General features: G+C 50.8%; 1 protein-coding gene across 1 annotated transcript in view; it reads left to right on the forward strand.

Annotated features, from left to right (window-relative positions):
- ACSS1 (acyl-CoA synthetase short chain family member 1) overlaps positions 1-19,584 on the forward strand; it is a 61,172-nt gene that overhangs the window by 9,170 nt on the left and 32,418 nt on the right. Inside the window, exons 2-3 of the mRNA XM_035005727.1 lie at positions 1,394-1,490; positions 19,043-19,242. Coding sequence (XP_034861618.1) covers positions 1,394-1,490; positions 19,043-19,242 — 297 coding nt within the window. The remainder of the gene's footprint in view (positions 1-1,393; positions 1,491-19,042; positions 19,243-19,584) is intronic.

Here is a 19,584-nt window from a genome sequence, read left to right on the forward strand (position 1 = left end):
GCCTGCTTCTCCCTCTCCCACTCCCCCTGCTTGTGTTCCCTCTCTTGCTGTCTCTCTCTGTCAAATAAATAAATAAAATCTTTAAAAAAAAAAGAGTAAATGATAGATAAAATAACCCGAGGGGAAAAATGTAATTCACACACAACAGCTAAAGTATATAAATATTTTCACGTGGCCTCACCCTCTCAAGAATTATGAGAATCACATGATCTTTTATGGATATGGTCTCTCATAACTTTTGTCAGTTATGACAGTCAGGACAGTTACTCCATCAGGAAATATTACTGAAGTTCCTCTAGCTCATTGCCTGGTGTTACCAGTTGATAACAGTACCTTGCATTCATACAATAGCACTTCAGCTTTGGTCTTTGATTTCTATCATAGTCCTGTGATTAAACATGGTAGATAATGCTTGTCCCATTTATATGGGAGGAGATTGGAGAAGATAAGTAACTGCATTCAAAAAAAAAAAAAGAAAGAAAAAATTTATATACTTGGACATTGGGGGTGACCCTGAAGACCAGGTGGGCAGATGGCTGCTGGCTCCAAAAGCTATTTGTGGTCATTGTTTCTCCGGCTGAAGGGAAGTTAGTAATGAGATCTGGCTGTGAGGGCTGATAGAAAGGAGCACCAGCATGAACCTACCAGATCGAAGCTCACCTTGAAATCAAGAGTAATGAACAGAATGTTAGCAAATTACCTGATCCTACTATTCTTCAGGTTTACAGTAAATTGTCGGAACTGACCTGTTTTTGCAGGTAGTCATGTGATCTGAGCTTGGGTAACAGAGGGGGCGGGAAGCAGAGTCTTCTGGAAAACCAGCATGGCATTTCCCCATCATTTCATCACTTGTTGGAGCAGAGGCTGGTTTGTAGGGTGCTGGCTGGACATCTGAGAGGGGATATGAGTCCTTGCCCTGGATTGCACCTCCAGCGGACTCCAGAGACTGCCGAATGTACTGTGTACTGAATCAGGGGCAGGCCGTTTGCATTAAGCATTCTTTCCAACATCTCAGGTTATAGTGCTCAGTCCCAGCTGCATGTTAGAACAACCCAGGGAGCCTTGAAAACCACAGGGCCAATTGGGTCAGGGTCCCTGGGGGTGTCCTGGGTGACGCCCACATGTGGCCAGGTTTGGGACCACAGGTGTGAAGCACCTGCTTCAGAGTATTCACAAGGGATCACCCTGCACCTGTGAGATACTATTTGTGTACAGCTTGTCTTGTTTTGCCAGCTCTAGCAATCACTGTCCTTGCAAGGAGGTAAAGCCTTGCCTTTGAGGAGGGTAGGGTCCACCTCAGTGGAGAGTAGCACAAGCCATGGCAAATCAAACCCTTCTCTTATCTAACTTTAAAAGCACCAAGTGTAACATCTGTAAAACTGTTTTTGTGCAGTCAACTGCTTGGATCAGCATGTTCAGAAGTCCCCGGAGAGCGTTGCTTTGATCTGGGAGCGGGATGAACCTGGAACTGAAGTGAGGATCACGTACAGGTAAAGTGTGTCCCCTAACAACATCTCAGTGCCCAGCAGGGTCTCCTGGGCCTTTACGTCTCTGTTTGTGGTAGACCCCAGCACCAAACACCTCTGCTGGGCTATTAGCAGGAGCAAGACTGCCCAGCTTGGAGGAGGGCTGCCCTTCTTGTTCACCCTGGCAATACTTGGTGCCTTTAGGTTCCCAAGGAAGGATCTGGGTCTTTGGACACAAATGTGATGAATGTTCAAGGCATGAGGAGGCTTTTGGCACAGTCCTGTATGCTTCTGTCTGGTTCTAGGTGGAGGTCATCTTTGTATCAAAGGGCATGTTTCAGTTTTGGAAATGTTCTGTGGTCCCAGAAGAGTAAACATGAGTGCAAAGTGAATAAAATACATGCTGGAATAAACAAATGAGCCTGCTCAGCCTCTTTCTTCCAGTGCTCTGAGAGGGGGACCATAAATAAGATCAAGCCATTTAAAGGGGGTCTTCCTGACATTTGTGTTCTTTGATTCTTTAGGTAAGTTCTTTACACATTCCATGTGTCAAGCACCTTTCTGGTTGTTGTGTGCATGTCAGGGTTTGAAGGAGCCCGGCATCTGGGAATAGTAACCCGGCTTTCTAAGGCCCTGCCTCTTGCTGGGACTGCCTTGCTCAGGGATCTCTGTCGTTTGTCCCTGCAGGCCAGTGGTTTCCCCTTCCCCGGGGGTAAAACCTCCTTTGGTTAAGCCTAAACTTGACTTTACTATGCTCTCTCAGACCCACAGTGAACCTGAGTTGTATGTCCTTTATCACCAACACCACCCCTCTCTGCCATCAAGTAATGCTCATTCTCCTAGTGGGCAGCTTGCGACTCTTCTTGTCCCATCATTAAACAAGTTTCACTGAGTGCCACCATTATCAGTCAGGACAGGCTGGGGTATGTCGTAGTAACCAACAGTCCACAGATGCATGGTAGGGTGTGGCTGGCTGGTCACTTTAGACTGAATAGTCAGGGAAGTCCTCTCTGAGGAGGTGACATCAGAGCTGAGGTCTTGTTGCCAAGAAGGAACAGCCAAGATTGGAGGAAGAATTCCCAGGCCCTTCCAGGACCGTGAATAAGTGTAGGTGTCCTGGGAACAGAGAGAAGGTGCATGTGGCTGGGGCAGTGGGAATGAGGGGGGCATGGTAGGAGGACTGTTCAGGGAAGCAGGGGGCCTGAGAGCAACAGTGACTGTTGGTGACCTGTCACTTGGGTGACTTGGGGGCTATTGGGCACCCCTAGGTTGATTTGTTTCTCAGACTTAGGTTTTATCACAGACTAAATTTACTAAACCTGGTGAAATTTTACTCAAGTTGACTTTTGGATGCAGCAAAATGATGTTAATCTGCTGCAGCTCCCTGTGGGCACCACCTTACCCATCCCCCATCAACAACCCTTGGCTGTCATGCCCTTTACCAGTGTCTGCATTGTTTGCTGACCTGTCTCCCCACCAGCCCGTACAGATAAACCTCTTGCCTCTGGGTAGCCCACCGACCAGCAGCATTGGCCCTGGGAGCCTTGGGCCCCACCCCAACAACTGAGGCAGATCTTCAGGTCCCTGGGCACACTTGAGTTTGGGGAGCACGGCTCTAACAAACAAACTGGCTTCACCGGTCATTACTATTATCGACCCAACTGGATTTATGTTTAATTCTTTAGTAAAAGATTAAGACTCTGTGGGTGAGGGGGTAGATGGGCTTACTGCCTGGATGCTGGACGTAAGCTGGTCCAGCGATGGACCATTTTCCTTCCGTCACTGCCTCAGATGTGCCTGGACCCCAGGTCTCCCTTGGCTGCACATCCCCCATGTGCACACCGAGTTAGTGGTCAGCAGCGTTAGGTGGTCTGAGGGCTGGGCTTGAACTGGCCTGCTGAGATGTGTGGTTGAATGTAAGCCACAGGGGAACTGTCAGGAATGCACCATTGTGTTAAAAGCTCAGAACTGCTTTAGTTCTATGGTACCAGAACAGCCCCAGGCAAGGGACATAGACACCTAGATTCTACCCTTAACATTTCACAATGCTGGTTTTTATCCCATGTGATTTATGTTTCCATCCCTCCATGGGTCGGTCCATCTTATGTGTTGGATGCATTTCAGCAGCATAGCATTAACTAGAGTTCATTGTGTGCTTATTTTCTCTCTTTTGATGTGAAATTTATATGCCATGAAATGCATGGCATATAAATTTGCCATGTGGGCTACCCAGAGGCAAGAGGTTTATCTGTACCCATGCCATGAAATGCACAAGTGTACATTTGCTGAGTTTTGATCAATGTGTACACCTGTGTAACTCAAATCCTTATCGAGATACAGAATAATGACCACTGTCCCAGAGGGTTCCCGTGCCCCTTCTCAGTCACTATCCCTACCCTCCCCAAGCAACCACCCTTCTGATTTTTTCCCAAATAGGTTGTCAAAGCTTTATCTTAGAGATAAGGAGGGGGCTCAGAGAGAGGAGCAGATCTCTCCCTCCTGGGGCTGCTGAATGTTTTTGAGGAGGCACGTTCCTGGAGAATCATTGTAGAGCTTGTAATGGGGCCCAACAACTCCTGCCTAGTGACCCTAGTGACGCCTCCATCCTGCTCAGCAGAATCTCCACTGCTCGCCCCATGTCTGGGCGGACACCCGTGCACACACACACACACACACACACGTGGTGCACACATGGTTGTGTGCTCACACACATACATTTTAAGTGTGCTCGTTTTCAAGGCACGTTTCTACAACTTGCTCTTTGCGTTTGGGATCCAGCCTGGAAATGTTCTCTCGGGTGGCAGTGAGGGCCCTGCCACCTGTTCTGGGAGATGTGCCCTGTGTTGCCGATGGCTAGACTCCACTGTTCTGAATACTGGCACATATTTCTAACCTCACCTCCCTTGGGTGCGGGAGGCTGGGCAGGATTGGCTTTGGGAACCCTGGGGAAGCCCCATGTCCTCGCCTGCCCCACCAGTTCCTTCCCTCTGTGACATCAGTTGGCACCGGTCCCAAGGAGCAGTGCAGGTGGGCCCTGTGCTGGCCATGGGGCTCTGGGGGGAGGAGAGCTCAACAGCCGTGGCTCTGTCAAGCAGAGGGCACCTGTGACCTTAGGCTGGAACCAGGGTCAGAGGGCTGCCCCAGCCCAATTTCTAGCCTACCTCTGCCCAGAGAGTTTATGTTCAGAGCCGGCCTGAGGAAGCTGTTCTATCCTAGGGAGCGAGCAGACCGCAAGCCCCGGGCCCCTTCTGCGTTCCCTGAGGCCTGCGAGTGCGGGGGCTGCCAAGGCCAGGCAGGGCACAGATAACCTGGGTGGCTCCCTGAGGCTGTGCGGCCAGATTGCACCCTGGGCGCTGCTCCTTCCAACTGTCCACATGTGCTTTTCCAGCACAGTGCCTTTCTAGAAGATTGTCCTTCACCTCTAGTTCAAGTAGACAGATTCTAGAGGCCCTTGGGGATGAAGATGTGGAAAAACACAAATCCTTGTCCTCAGAAGTTGGTGGTGGGGTGCTGGGTAGATTCTGAGGCTCCTAGACTGCTGTCTGCCTGGAACCTGGAGGTCTGAGCTAAGGATTTCCAAGCTGGGGATGGACACAGGACGTGGAGTGGAGCAGACGGAGGCCCCGTGGCTGGTCTCAGCCTCTGGGGTATATGTGGGTGCCCTGAAACAGGTGACAGCAGGCTGTGGGTGTCTTTCTTAGAGTATTTACCAAGGCTCAGCTCATCTTTTGTCTGAGTACTCCAAACAGACGTCTGAACTTGAACTTGAACTGAGAACTTAAGCCAAAGACCAAATTTAAGCCCTGGCCAGCTCTATGACCTCGAGGTCCTCACTGTCCCCAGCTGTAAAATGAGGGCCCAGATAAGACCAGCACTACTCCAGCCCTAGCAGGCCTGGCTCCATGCAGTAGTCACACCCAGCATGGTGCAATCGAGCCCGACACAGGCCGCACCGTGATGGGCAGCTGTTGTCTTAGATGTACTTCCAGCATGAACTGAGTATGGTTCTCACTGTGGGTCAAGCCCCTGGAGGGGGTGATTTCCGTGGCTGTTCCATTTTCTTTCTGGCAGGAGGTGTGCACCGTGAGGAACCCCTGTCCAGAGGAGCAGAGGGGCTGTCAGGCCTCCTTCACCCTGCCTGCCTCAGAAGCCCTGGGTGGGCGTAGAGGGGCTGGCTTCCTTCCTGGGCATGCTGGGGCCAGGCACTGGGTGTTATCGAGCCTCTATGCGACCGGTGCCTCATGTAGAGGGCCCACAGAAAATAGAAAATGGGGTCTTGCCCTTTGGGGTACCCCTCTCTCTGGGGCAGCTTGACCAACACACCTGGAGCTGGGGCAGGCCTACAGCCTAGAGGCACCTCCCGAAGAAGCTTCTTTGTTTCCTTGGCCCTGGGTGCCCCAGAAAGGAGGGCCCCTGTGGGCACCAGCAGTAGGAACTGGGGAGTCTCAACATGGACACCCAGTTGGAGAAGGCTCTGGGGCAGTTCTGAGGAGGGTTGGCTTTTGAGAGGCACGGTGGGGGGTGTGTGATGAGGAAGACAGAGAAGCAATGGCAGGTGGGTGCGCTGTAGGGAGAGGGGAGAGGGGCCAGGGATGGGGGAAGTGGAGGGCTGTGCTCCATGTCTGCTCTGGCTTCTGGCTGTGCGTGACCCTGAGCAAGTCATTCCGCCTTTCTGTTTCCTCATTTGCAAAATGGAAACATGCCTCTCCTTTGCTGGATGGCCAAGTGTGGAGCAGCACCTGGGGGATGAAAGCCCAGAACAGGGTCTGGGAAGACGAGGCTTTGGGATCTGATGAGGGAAGGGCATGTGGCTGCCAGGGCCGGGAGCTGGTGGGGTGGTGTTTTCAGAGCAGGGACTTCACCTCCGGAGAGCAATCTCTAGTCAGCTAAAAAGCAGCCCCTCCCCCTTCTTGTGGGTCTGACCCTTGTTCCTTGCTCTTCTCCTCGGCCCCAAATTAATTACTTTAATGAGCAAACTCCTTTATTAAAATAAACAGGGCAACTGAAAGAAGGATCCTTAACGGGCCTAATGAAGTTGATGGGCGGGGTGCTTTGGAGTAAAACAGCCCCATGATCCGTGAGCTTTCCCATGGCAAGAGCCATCTCTCACACAGGGCAAAGTCAGTTTGCTCCGTGGGCTCCCCTGGGTGGGGGGAGGAGAGGCCAGAGGCCCTGGGCTCATGTGCAGTGTCCTGACTTCCCTGACTAAGAGGAGGGAGGTGCCCTGGGCACACTCTTTCCCCTGCTGACCTCTGAGTAACTCTGATTGCAACACTTGGTTGGGAATCTGCATGCCGACTGCCAGGAACTGGCTGGGAACCCTGGGTCACTTGGATTGTGCACTTACCTTTCCTTAAGACTTTGGCTCCAGATGTTGAGGGCTTTGCAGGGAACTGCTTAAGAGCAGGACCCTCGGAGCCAGGCCGGGGTTTGAATCCTGCCTTGACCCTTTCGGGAAGTCAGTTAAGTTCTGTTTGCCTTAGCTTCCTTATCTGAGAAATGGAGGTGGGGGGTGGGGTGGGATGGTAGCTCATACCACGAACTGTCGTGAGCGGTAAATGTGTGTGTGATCTTTTGGATCAGCTAAGTCTCTTGGAATTTCGTATTTTAGAATGGCCAAATCTTGGGACTGCAGCAGGAATGATCCACTCCGAGAGTGTCTATGGCCAGAGAAACCTCCTGGATGGGGACCCCTGTGAGAATTTTCTGGGGGCAAACAGTGGCAGAGGTTTACTTTAGGAGCACACAGAAGCAAACACCTCCCTTGGAGCTGGATCCCCGTTTTTGTGGACCCTCTTCTGCATGCAGGGGCTATTGGGGGATGGCTGGGTTGTGGGGGGTGGAGGGGCACAGCCTGGTGAGGGCACAGTGCAGGCCCTGGGGTGAGAGTGGGGAAGGGGAGCAGGTGCCTGAAGTGTGGGGCCGGGGAGGGGCTCAATGCCTGCTTCTGAGGAGTGGGGACAAGCTCCCTGCCACAGCTTGGAGCGGAGCCTTCTAGGACTAGGTGTTGTTGTTCCTGTTTTTTCCCTTTCTGCTTCTGGAGGCTCCAGACAGTGGGATAAGCCTGACTCATAGCTTCACTGTGGGTAGCGCTGTGGTGTCACGCGGCCCTGCCCCATGTTGGTTCCCATCAGGGCAGCACTGTGGGCACAGACGGCTGTGGTTGAACCTTCTCACCTGTCCAGAAGTGCACACCAGGCCCGGGCTCGGGGGCGGGGGGGAGGGACGCATCTTTGTTCCTGCCCCCTCTCCCCGCAAGTGCCCATTTCCTCCTCTTATGCCAGGTGGACACCAAAGGAAAGTGTCACTATGAGGTTAGACATGCTGTCTGATGCCGAGTTGAAAATCTTTGCACAGCTAGAAGGGAGTGCGCCCCCGGCAGGCTGGGTCCCTGGGGAGGGTGAGGATGCACAGCCCTCCTGGCTGACAGGCACGCGTGCCACGGCACGTGACAGTCCTCAGCAGGGCGGCCCACGCGGTGCTGGCGTCCGGGCACCCAGTCTGGGGCGGGGCTGGGAAGAGGGCCCAGGGGGTGGGTGGCATGTGGGTGTGCCCTGGGTGACCCCTTCCTGTGCTCAGCCCGCATCCAGCCTCCAGTGCTGGCCAGGCTGGACACTTCTGTCCCCTGCCTACCTGGAACAGAGGGCACCAGCAACAACTCCTGGGAAGGTTCCTGGTGACCATCCTGCGTACCAGGCTGGGAATGGGGTGTCCCAGCCCTCTGTCCTACAGAAGTCATACCTACCCTGCTGTCTGGGGGCAGTCCCTGGCTGACTGGGCAGGAGCTGACTCTGCTGCTCGTAGCTCACATTCATGGTCATACTTGGTTTTAAAGCCCAGGACCTGATGCCCAGCGAGCTTCTGGGGTCCTCAAGCTTACCCAGCTGGAAAGGTCAGAAATGGGGTTTGAGTTCAGCTTTGTCTTGCCAATGCGCTGAGGAATCTGAGAGGGAGGAGGTGACAGTGTGAATGGGACCCCTGCTGCTTGGCAGCACTAACTTGGTGACAGGCCAGACGCCTGGTGGTTCCTGGTGGTTCCTGGTGCTGTGTGCAGAGGGTAAACTCTGCTGTGTGCAGACAATAGCCCTTTACTGACTGGGACCCTGTGTGCTCGTTGTCTGTCCCCACTTCCTGCTTAAGCAGACACACATTAAGTGCTAATATCAGTTGGGGAGGAGGAGGCTTATCAGTGCCAGCAGGCTCTAGGTGGCCTTGAAGAGGGACAAGGGTCAGCTGCAGAAGATGGGGCCAAGGGCTGTGGAGTCCTGCTGTGACTGTGGGACAGTGAGGAGCAGGAAGCAGAGTGCTAAATGGGCGCTCTGGGCCTTGGAGCACCTTCGAGGCCAGGGTCGGGGACGCCGTGGGTGCCAGAGGAAGGGGTGACAGGTGGGTGCTGGCAACTTCTCAAAGAGGGGCTGCCTGGCCTGGCACTCCCTCATCCTTCATCCTTTGTGCTGGCGCTCTCCAAGACTGTTTTGCACCTCATCTGAATGTGGTAATAGCAGCGGGTGTGGTTGGGTGAGAGGCTTGACAATTTCCCATCAACAAATCCAGATAAACTTCCTCCGAAAGCCTGGACTGAGGTTTTCGAGCCTTTGGCAGGTAAGGTGACTCATTTGGACCAACACATCCCCATTCTCCCTGCTGGTTCTGCTTGACTGAGTTAATGAAGCAACAAGGACATGGAATTTGAATTTTGTGTGGTCTCCACACATCCGTGATATGTCACTCTGGTAGCATCTGAAGGTGTGCCTGAGTCCCCTGGGGAGGTTTCCAACAATAAACTCAGCCCTGCTGAGTCAGGATCTCCTCAGGGGATTGGGGAACTTTATTTGAAAACACATCTCCAGTAATAGAGCTGCTGCCCCCGTCAGAGGGAGTGGATCTGTCAGGATTCAGCTGTAGAAAAGGGAAGGCAGTGCCACTCTTTTAAGCAGAAAGGGAGCTGACACAGAGTGCTTACAGAGCCTTTGGGCGGACTCCCAGCACCCACTCTGGCACAATCAGAATGGAGGTACCACAGGCACTGCTGAGTTCTCAAAACACAACACTGTGCCAGGAAACCACTGTTTTGCCAGCTCAGCTGCTCAGCTTTCTCTCGACATCTTTGCAGCGAGTGGAATCTCTACAGGAAAACCCCGGTTCCTCCTGAGCTGCAGCAAAGCACAACCCACCTTGCAACTGCTCCCCATGTGCAGCTGCCTGGTGCAACCTGAGTTGCATGCAGAAGCCCAGATGTGAGGTGTCTGAGGTGGCAGGTGCATTCTGGGGTGCATTCCGACTGAGAGAATGGCATGGTGACTGCAGGCAGGCCTATCCAGGGTGGGTTTGTGGACCCAGATTCTGCTTGATTCCTGGGTGGTTGACTGTAACAGTATGAAGACCAGGCCTCTAACTGCCCAGATCCCAGGCCGCTCAGGTGGGTCCTGGTGGTCCTTCCTCCTAGTGCAGGTGACCAAACCCTCAGAGTCACTCCTGTGTGCACCACAGCTGTTCAAGTTCTGCTCTAACTAATAGGCTCTTATCATTACTCTGTCACTCACTCAGTCGGTCCACCAACGTAGGCTGGTCTAGATGTGGATTCACTGTAGGCCAGACCGTTTTCCAAAAGAGTAGTCTCCTATGACTAAATTGTGGGACAGTTTTCCAGTCTAAGGTTCTACATGAGGAGGTCTTTGGCATGTTACCAGCTGGTGCAAATGGGGGTGCTTTTGTGGAACGGCGAAAGGGCGCCCCTCAGCAGGGGTACGAGGCCTGGTGTGTACTCCAGCGTCCTGGGGCAGGTGACTTCGAGTAGAGCTGAGCTGCACAGCCACCTGCAGTGGCTCTGGTGATAGGGCTGCCATGGAGTGTGTGTGCTTGGGGGTGGGGGGAGAGCCACAGGAAACCCAATTTCTGAACTCATACAGAACGCAGCACCTTAAACCTGGGGGAGGGGGGGTCCTGTGGCCTGGAAAAGGAGATAGCTTGAGTGGAATGAAAAGGGTGTGCATTTTGCTCCTCTCCTTCCTTCCAAATGAACAATTTAAATTTCTATTAGCAATTATTTGTTTATTAAATGCATGATTTATTAAGTAAAATGAGTTAAGTAAATAAAAATCATTGTTTTTATGAAGGAAACAGTTGAAGTAACCTTTAAGGACAGCCTCAAGGGGGGTCACGGGCAGCTTTTGGGGTGCAGAGGGCTCATGAGTTTGGTTCTGCTGTTACAGGGGCTCCTCATTCCAGTCCCTTGCTCAGTTGGTCAGTGAGTCATGTTGGTAGCTGGAAATCCTCCACAGGGGGAATATTCATACATCACAATGATTGGCAAATGCTATAAATCAGGGCTTTTTTCCCTGTGGGAAAATTGGTTGTTAAACATTTGGCAGTAGTGCGTTTCATGAGCCCCCTGTTCTTTTTAACCGTTTCTCCAAGCTGCTACCAGAGGCCAGGAAATCAACTTGGGCCCAAGGCAGTTGTACCAAATTCTTGTAGCCCCTGGGTTCCCGCCGGGGTGGCCATGTCTCCTTGCTTACTTTCCTCTGCATGCTAGTTTGGAACGTTCTGTGGACTCACAGTGAAGCCTGGAAGTAGAGCAACACCCAGCAACTCGTGTCTGGTCTGAAGCTGGCCGCCCTGTGCACTGTTGTTGCCCCTGCTGCCCGGTGGAGTTGCGTGGAGCACTGTGGGAAGACTCACCAGGCTACACTGGGACAGGTCAACCTGTGGTGGGACCTAAAAAACATCTAGTGGCTTTTTTTTTTTAAACCAGGGAAAAGGGAATGTTTTTAGAAAGTTAAAATCTACATCCTGTTCCAGATTCCACCAGGGAAAGGACATCACTTCTGTGGCTTTCTCTGGGAAGTAAATAAGCCTGGCCCGCCAGTGGGTGGGTGTCCTGCCTGGGCACCAGCTGTTTTCTGGGCTGGTGTCCAGGACCGGAGTCTACCAGCACGCTCTTGTCTGGGGCCACCAGCTTCCTCAGTGTCAGGAGCTGGGCTCTGGGTCTGGAAAGGAAGAACTTCTTTTCTGGAGGCCAAATGCTGAGGTCTGAGGGGAAATCAGGCATTAATGAGGACAGAGCTTTTTTCAAGTCTGACCATTACCTCCATTCCACAGGGGTTTTTCTAGAGGCTGACAGCATGTAGGGTTTTGTCAGAGTAGGAGAGAAAGACGTAGGGTGAGTGCTTCGACCCGGATATGTCTAGTGAGGTGTATCCTTGGGCAGGTGGTCCTGAACGTGCAGTCAAACATGGACTCATGAAGGAAAAGGCCACCCCCACCCCCTCCTCTCTCCTGTTCTCCTCCATCCTGATTACAAGAAAGGCTCCATGTAACTATGGTGGGCCAGCTTTGAACACTTCTCTTGCTAATTTTCCTTTTGAACAAGGTCAGCCTCAAGTTTGGAGCTTTTAGTTTATTCTTAAAAATGAATGTGCATTGGGCGCCTGGGTGGCTCAGTTGGTTAAGCGACTGCCTTCGGCTCAGGTCATGATCCTGGAGTCCTGGGATCGAGTCCCACATCAGGCTCCCTGCTCAGCAGGGAGTCTGCTTCTCCCTCTGACCCTCCTCCCTCTCATGCTCTCTGTCTCTCATTCTCTCTCTCACAAATAAATAAAATCTTAAAAAAAAAATTTTTTTTTTTAAAAATGAATGTGCATTAAAAAAGAAACTACCCTCCCCCAAATGTTACATAAATAACAACAGAGTTGGTGGGTGGCAGAAATCATGAAATTTGGGAAGCTTTGCCATGGAAAACCAGCTGTCCTGATGTTGAGGGCTTTGGGGGGAACTGCTTAAGAGCAGGACCCTCGGAGCCAGGCCGGGGTTTGAATCCTGCCCTGACCTTTTTGGAAGTCGGTTAAGTTCTGTTTGCCTTAGCTTCCTTATCTGAGAAATGGAGGTGGGGCAGGGGGGATGGCAGCTCATACCACGAGCTTTTGTGAGGGGTAAATGTGTGTGTGCAGTCAGAGTAGTCCTGGGCACAGGACATTTGCTGAATAGCTGTTACTGTTGTTCCATGGGAAGGAAATGTGAATGGGGGGATGGGTAGGCAGGAGGATGCCAATATGAGGGGGTTGGAGAAGGAACAAGAAAGTGGTCATGGCTGGTCATGGAGAGGAGGTTCCCTGTACTCACAGTGGGTGGCAAGTGTGGCTGGAGAAGGTGGGATGGCTGGTGGATATGGTGGAGACACGGTGGGTGACAGACAGGTGGGGTGCTCAGAGCGTGGCATGTCCAGCCTCTAGGAACCAATGGCCATGGGCTAAGTGCCTGCAACCTGCAGGCCAGAGGCAACGCCTGCTGTGCATGATGCATCCTTCTCAGATCCTCTGACCCCCTCAGGGTGAGGCTTTCCCATCAGCACCTGCTGTGGGAGCATGCAGCAGGTGGGCTGTGTAGGTGAAGGCTTCACACAAGGCATTGGAATACACTTGGGGCCCATTCACCCTGAGCCAATGACAGCGACTTACACCAAAGCAAACTGGCATTTTCATTCTTCCTCCTGTGAAGAGGCACTTGAAGAACCACTGATTGATGCTGATTTCCTTTTTCCACCATAATTATAGCTACTGTTTATAGGATGCCTTGACTTCATATATGGTCCTTGTCTTAGTCTGTTGGGGCTGCTGTAACAAAACATCATATCCTGGGTACCTTATAAACAACAGAAACTTATTTCTCACAGTCCAAGTAGTCCAAGATCAAGGCAGCAGCATGGTCACATTCTGCTGAGGACCCCCTTCCTAGGTTATAGCCACTGCCCTCTTGCTCTGTCCTCACCTGGTGGGAAGGGCAAGGGGGCTCTGTGAGATCTCTTCTATAAGAGCACTGACCCCATTCCTGAGGGTGCCACCCTCATGACCTAATCACCTCCCAAATGCCCCAGCTCCTAAACCATCATCTTTGGGGGTAGGATATCCATGTAGGAACTTGGGAACTCAGACTATAGCAGTCTCACAAACGCCTTGGTAGTGGGCCCTGTTACTCGGCTGCTGCAGATGGGACTGTCAAGGCCCCAGGTATGTGGGAAACGGGTGGGAACCTGTCTCTGATCAGATGTAGTTTGGCTTCCAATGGTTATCTCCTGAGATAAACTTTCCAGGTCCAGTACTTTCCATAAACTATAGCATAGACTCAAGGAAAATACACTTACCTTCATTTTATTTATTTATTTATTTATTTATTTATTTATTTATTTATTTATTTGGGGTGGGGGAGGAGCCAGAGGGAAAGGGAGAGAGAGAATCCTCAAGCATATTCCCCGCTGGACGCAGACCCTGATATGGGGCTCCATCTCACCACCCTGAGATCACGACCCGAGCCGGAATCAAGAGTCAGACGCTTAACTGAGCCAGCTGGGCGCCCTGAAGACCCACGTACCTTCTGTGAGGAAGGTAGCAAACCTGCAGCTGTAGTGACTGCAGTTTCACGGGCTGACTTCGTGTCACCAGTGACAATTCAGCTGTTGTTTCTTGAAAAGCCCGTGTTGGGGGCCTTCCTTGGCAAACATCAACTTCGGGAATTGTTCACCTTTAAGTGAGGCTACTGCTTTATATTCCATTGCAGCTTCTCTTCGCTAAAGGTCATGGTCATGAAATCAAATAATGATGTATAAGGAATTTCACACTTGATTTATGAACCCATTCAGCTGAATTTCCTGGACTTCTATTCCCAGTGGTTGTGAGTAGCAGAGTGAGCAAATTTTATCACCATTAAATCAGATTTAGTGGCTACAGTAGTGTCAGGGTCAGAGGAGTCTGTCCGGAGGGAAGGAGTTTGTCCCTAGGCCTGGTTCTGAGACACAATTCATGAGCTGTTGATGTGCCCTGCCTGGCCCTCCATGTAAGCCCTGTGTGAGAAAGGGACCCTCCTGCTTTGTTCTGCTTCTTTTTCTTCTCTCACCACCTCATCTTCCAAAAGTGGCTTGCTGAAGAAAATACTGAACTGCAGAGAAGCAAGCTGAGTGCCCTTTCAGGTTCTGCAGCACCTAGGCTTGCAGGAGAGCAGGGGCTCTGAAGGACTTTGTGTCTGTCACAGGCCTTATGTACACAATACCGACATGATCACCTGGGTTCATTTCCCTTATTGGCAGAAGAAACTGAAGAGGAAGGTAGCTGTGGGTGCTTTATCAGTGGGAGTGGTCCCTCTCATTTGCTGCCAAAGGGGGAGGACATTTTCCTGCCTGTGTGATGCTGATGTGACGGCCAGCCTTGCCCTCTCTCCGTGCAGGGAGATGGAAGGTGTCTGCAGAGTGGACAGGCGCTCATGGTGAGAGCACAGGCCTGAGGAGTCCTGCGCCTGCCAGAGTTCTTGTCATTTCTCACTTATCTGCTGTTCCCATTCATTCAACAAATATTTATCAAGCCTTCTATGAACTAGGCTCAGTTGTAGGCCCTAGGAAGAAGGCAATAACCCCCAAATCCCTGCCCAAGTAGAGCTTGTACTTAGTGGGGTAGATGGACAATGAAGGTGGTAAGTTATTTAATGAACACTAAGAGCCAGAATAATTGTAGGAAGTGAACGAATCATGCATTCCCAATTTGTTTATTTCTTAAATACAACACACACACACACACACACACACACGGCTTATCTTACTTCCCTGGGCTGTCACTGGGAAATGGCTAGAAGGTAAAAATACTTTCAAACAATAACCATGAAAAAATAACTTTAATTAGAATATAGATAAATAAATAAATACCAGTGTATTTATTCTTGTCTTTCTTCTGAACTCTATTTCCAGCTGTGTCCTATTTTGGACTGAGCTGGGCCAGGGGCCTTTTTACTGGCTGAGACATTGGCAAGTGTCATGTTGGTTACAAATACTTGAGGTCAGATTATGTCTTTAGCATTGGATAAACATTATTCCCTGCTGATGCCTAATAGTTGGCTATAGAAAGTCTTCTCCCTTCCCCCAAGGCCAGGCAGCATTTTACTGGTATTAAGCACCACTGACACCATGCCAAATTTATGTTATTTGTGCACATTATTTGTATATGTTCATATTGAAGGTTTGGCCCTGAAGAGTCTACATTGCAGACAAACTTAGATATCTTGCTCAGTACTGGAATAACAAATGTTACTTTTCTCTTTGCACTTGAAAAAGTAACTCTAACTCACCTCAGTGAGATCTTTTCTCAGAAAGCTGCAAGCTGCCATCCCTTGGGAAGGCCCTGTCCAGCACAAGGAAGCCAGTATTTCCTGCAGTGACAGCCCAAAGCACCAGCCTCCGAGTGGCAGCATTATCTTTTTGATACAGAAATAGTAGCATTTCAGTTTGTGGGAGTCTTTGAGAAGTGACAAATATCCAAGAACATGCTTTTGAGCAGTTTCTGAATATGTGGAGTGATAGGATCACTCGAATATGTTTATTTTTCAATGATTTGAAGACCTAGGTTTGCTGACCGTATTTTCCAATGGCAAAAGTGTGGAGGAAATCAACATGTTCTTAATTTACATTATTAAATGTAGAGTTGAGGTCAAGGGTCTCGGTACCCACATTCTGCTCTAGACAGAAACCATGAGAACGTGGGGGTCCATTTGGTAACCTAGAGAGTAAGTGGGGTCATGGATGGCTGGACGACAGAACTGGGAGAAGAAAGGCTTCCTGGGGTATGGGAGGGTATTGAGAAATTTGAAGAGCTATCATTGAATGACATTTATTCAGCTTTAAAGAGCTGAGCTAGGACCAATGTGTGGAATTTGTATAGCTGCAGAACTTGGTCCAATTTTAGGATGACTGTTTCTCTACTAAAATGACAAAGCAAGAGAGAACCCTGTGAGGTGTGACTTCCAGCAGTATGATACTTAAGCAGAGGCTGGACCACTGTGGGCAAGAATGTGGCAACAAGATTTCTGGACCCCAAGGGAGACTGTACCATCTGACCTTCAAGGAGCCCTTTGATTTTGAGGTTTATGGCCTTGGTAGAGTGGATAAGAAGAGGAATGTGCTTGGAAATTTACCCAGATCAAATTCTTTATCAGAAACCACTCCTCTGGATGTAGCAGCAGGAATCTGTGACCCACTGGACACAGCTCCAGATGCAGCCCATGTTGATGCCTCTGGATCCTCCAGGGAACCCACGGGCTGCCTCAGCTTGGTCTCCAGACCCTCCTCCAGGGCCGTAGTTCAACTGTCCTGCAATAGGGGGGTGACTCCTGCCACTGCTCCCTTGCTCCTTCTCACCACAGCCAACCTGTCCAGAAAGTTCTACCTGCTGCCCTCAGAGACTGTAGCACCAAGCTGAGGTGATAAATGCCCTTCACACTCTCATGCATGTGCCTTCATCTTTCTAGTCAGAGCTGTGATCCCCACATCTCATCCCCACAGTGTCTGGATGGAATTTTTAACATCTTAGGAATTCACCCATTATGCGATTTTAGAAATGATTTTTAGAATTTAGATTTTTAGAATTTTAGAAAATGGGGCACCTGGGTGGCTCAGTTGGTTAAGCAACTGCCTTCGGCTCAGGTCATGATCCTGGAGTCCCGGGATCGAGTCCCGCATCGGGCTCCCCGCTCGGCGGGGAGTCTGCTTCTCCCTCTGACCCTCCCCCCCTCATATGCTCTCTCTCATTCTCTCTCAAATAAATAAATAAAATCTTTTTAAAAAAAAGAATTTTAGGAAATGATGACAAAGAGATCTGATGGGAAAGATAATACCTTCTGAATGTTTGGCAGGGTCCTGGATGGGTGATCCTTCTCACTAACATTTGTGACAGGTACACAAGGTGCATGGCACCTGCTGTTTCTCAGATGATCACATGGCAGTTGAGAAAGGTAAGCTGCCATGTTTAATGCAGCTACTATAGAAAACTAACCCAGGCTGCTCTGTCTAGACAGTTCACATTTGTTTCTTGACTTCTAACTGCTGCCTTTGGTCTACAGATTTTCATCGCCATTGATGTATAACACACATTCAAGCCTGCACATCCCTGAGCACTGCCCAGGGGCTTAAATCCTTAGCTATAAAAATGGTGCCTCCACTGGACTTGAGTTTACTCTCCTGCATCGCTGATCATAGCTGCCTCTTCAGTAGTCACAGGCTGTCCCAGCCTCCTTCCCTGGATTAGTATGGATGTTTACAGGTTCTGGATTCTGGGGAGTTTGGTGTTGGGGATTGTTGGGAAGTGCTCTTTCTTTCATCATAAACTTAGGCAAGGTACGGGTGGGGCACCACTGAATGATGTCTTTGTCCTCCTGAAAGCTTTAAGGAGGAGATGAAATCTTGCAGAAGAGGCATGCCAGAGCCAGCCTGGGCATGAGTCACTGGTTGCGAGGCGAAGGAATTATGATCTGGTTCTCATCAGGTCTTCTTGCTGGATGGCTTTGGGAAGAAACAAAGGCCCCCTTGAAGTCTCTGTCTGAAATGGGGAGTGTTCATTTTCATTCCCCTGGTGTTTCTAGGCGGCCTCTTGCTGAGCTTGTCCTTTCTTCAGAGCCCTTTCCTTGACGACCCTTTGAACAGAGGAGAAGTAGGCACACACGCTTGTAAGGGGTTCTTGCAGAGCTAGGAGGTCTGGTCTCTGGCTGGCAGGGCCTGCAGAAGTCGGCGCTGCCCCGCTCAGACCTGTTGGAGCGATGCAGAGCGCAGGTGTGGTTTGGTTGGTTGGCTGCCCTTTATTCTGTCTTTCCCTGTTAGTTCTGTGATTAAATAACAAATTAAAATCAAGTCACAGCAAAAATGGTAAAATGATTGGCTATTTGCATAGCCCAGGGTCAGCTGGACCAGCTGCTGGAACAACACGGAATGGAACGTCAAGTTCCCCAGGTTGCTTTTCTCTACTTCCTGCTCCACTCCAGACAGGTGGGCGCCTGCAGGGAGTACTCTGGATTTTCCGGAGTTGATAGTCATTGACTCTGACTGGGCTGGATTGGGTCACGTGCCAATCCTTAAACCAGTCCGCTTCTCCAGGGAGATGCTGCATTCTGATTGGCAGGCGGAACCTCGTGGTTAGTCCTGGAGTGGAAGGAGAGTCACGTGGACAGGAGAGGTGGGAGGGGGTGGGGGTCTGGCTGCCCCTGGGTCTTCAATGCGTCACGTGCATTCAGTGCCTTGCACACAGAAGAACGGGGTGCTCTCAGTGCCTGCCCTCCCTGTCTCGGAGCTGCAGGGTGGGGGGTCGTCCTGCGGCCAGCCTTCCCTCCCACTTACTGTGGCTACACAGAGTTGGGAATCTGTTGCATGAGCCGGGGTCTCTGGGCTGTGTTGATTCAGAAAACTGAGGCCTTACTTTACCCAATAAGGTCTTAGGAGATCACCTTTGAGGACGGACATTTCCAGAAGTCTCAGGGATATGATGATTTAGGCTTTGGACACCTGTGCTGTCTGAGAAGCCCTGCTGTAAATGGACACAAGGACAGCCATTTTACCACAGTTACGTGGCCATGAATCTCTGTCAGTACCAGCCTACTATGAAAACATTATTTTCTGGAAAAGAATTTGCAGGGCAACAAGCACTTGAGTACCTACTATCTTCTGTTCCCTGGCTGGGTATACGGTACTTGCTGTTTGCAGAATTATGCCATCCCAAAAACTCTGTGTTTTGGCCCTCCCCATCTCTGATGGCCTTCTCTTCCTTGTACTTTAGGGAACTGCTGGAGACCACGTGCCGCCTGGCCAACACGCTGAAGAGACATGGGATCCGACGAGGGGACCGGGTGGCCATCTACATGCCTGTTTCCCCACTGGCTGTGGCTGCAATGCTGGCCTGTGCCAGGATTGGAGCCGTCCACACCGTTGTCTTTGCTGGCTTCAGTGCGGAGTCCTTGGCTGGGAGGATCAATGATGGTGAGCATATGGGAGGGAGGGAGAAACCTGGAGGCCCCTGGCCTTTGTTCCTTGGGGCCTGGCCATCAGGGACTTGGAATGGAGACAGACATTAATAAAAATCACAGAGACAAATGACAGATACCGCCAGGGACAAGGACATGACTGAATGAGCATTTGTCCTGTGAGCTGAGATCTGATGGCATTGGATTAACCAGGTGAAGAAGGAAAGAAATATTCCAGGTGGAGGGAACAGTGTAGGTCCCAGCTGCTTGGTGGGAGGAGCCCAGCACGTGTGAGGGCTTGGAGGGGGCTGGCATGGCTGTGGTGGAGGGAAGAAACCTGTAGGGTGAGATGAGGCTG

Source organism: Mirounga leonina, unplaced genomic scaffold, assembly GCF_011800145.1.
Source record: "Mirounga leonina isolate KUSES-001 unplaced genomic scaffold, KU_Mleo_1.0 Mir_150, whole genome shotgun sequence".
In the NCBI taxonomy this organism is placed as follows: Eukaryota; Metazoa; Chordata; class Mammalia; order Carnivora; family Phocidae; genus Mirounga; species Mirounga leonina.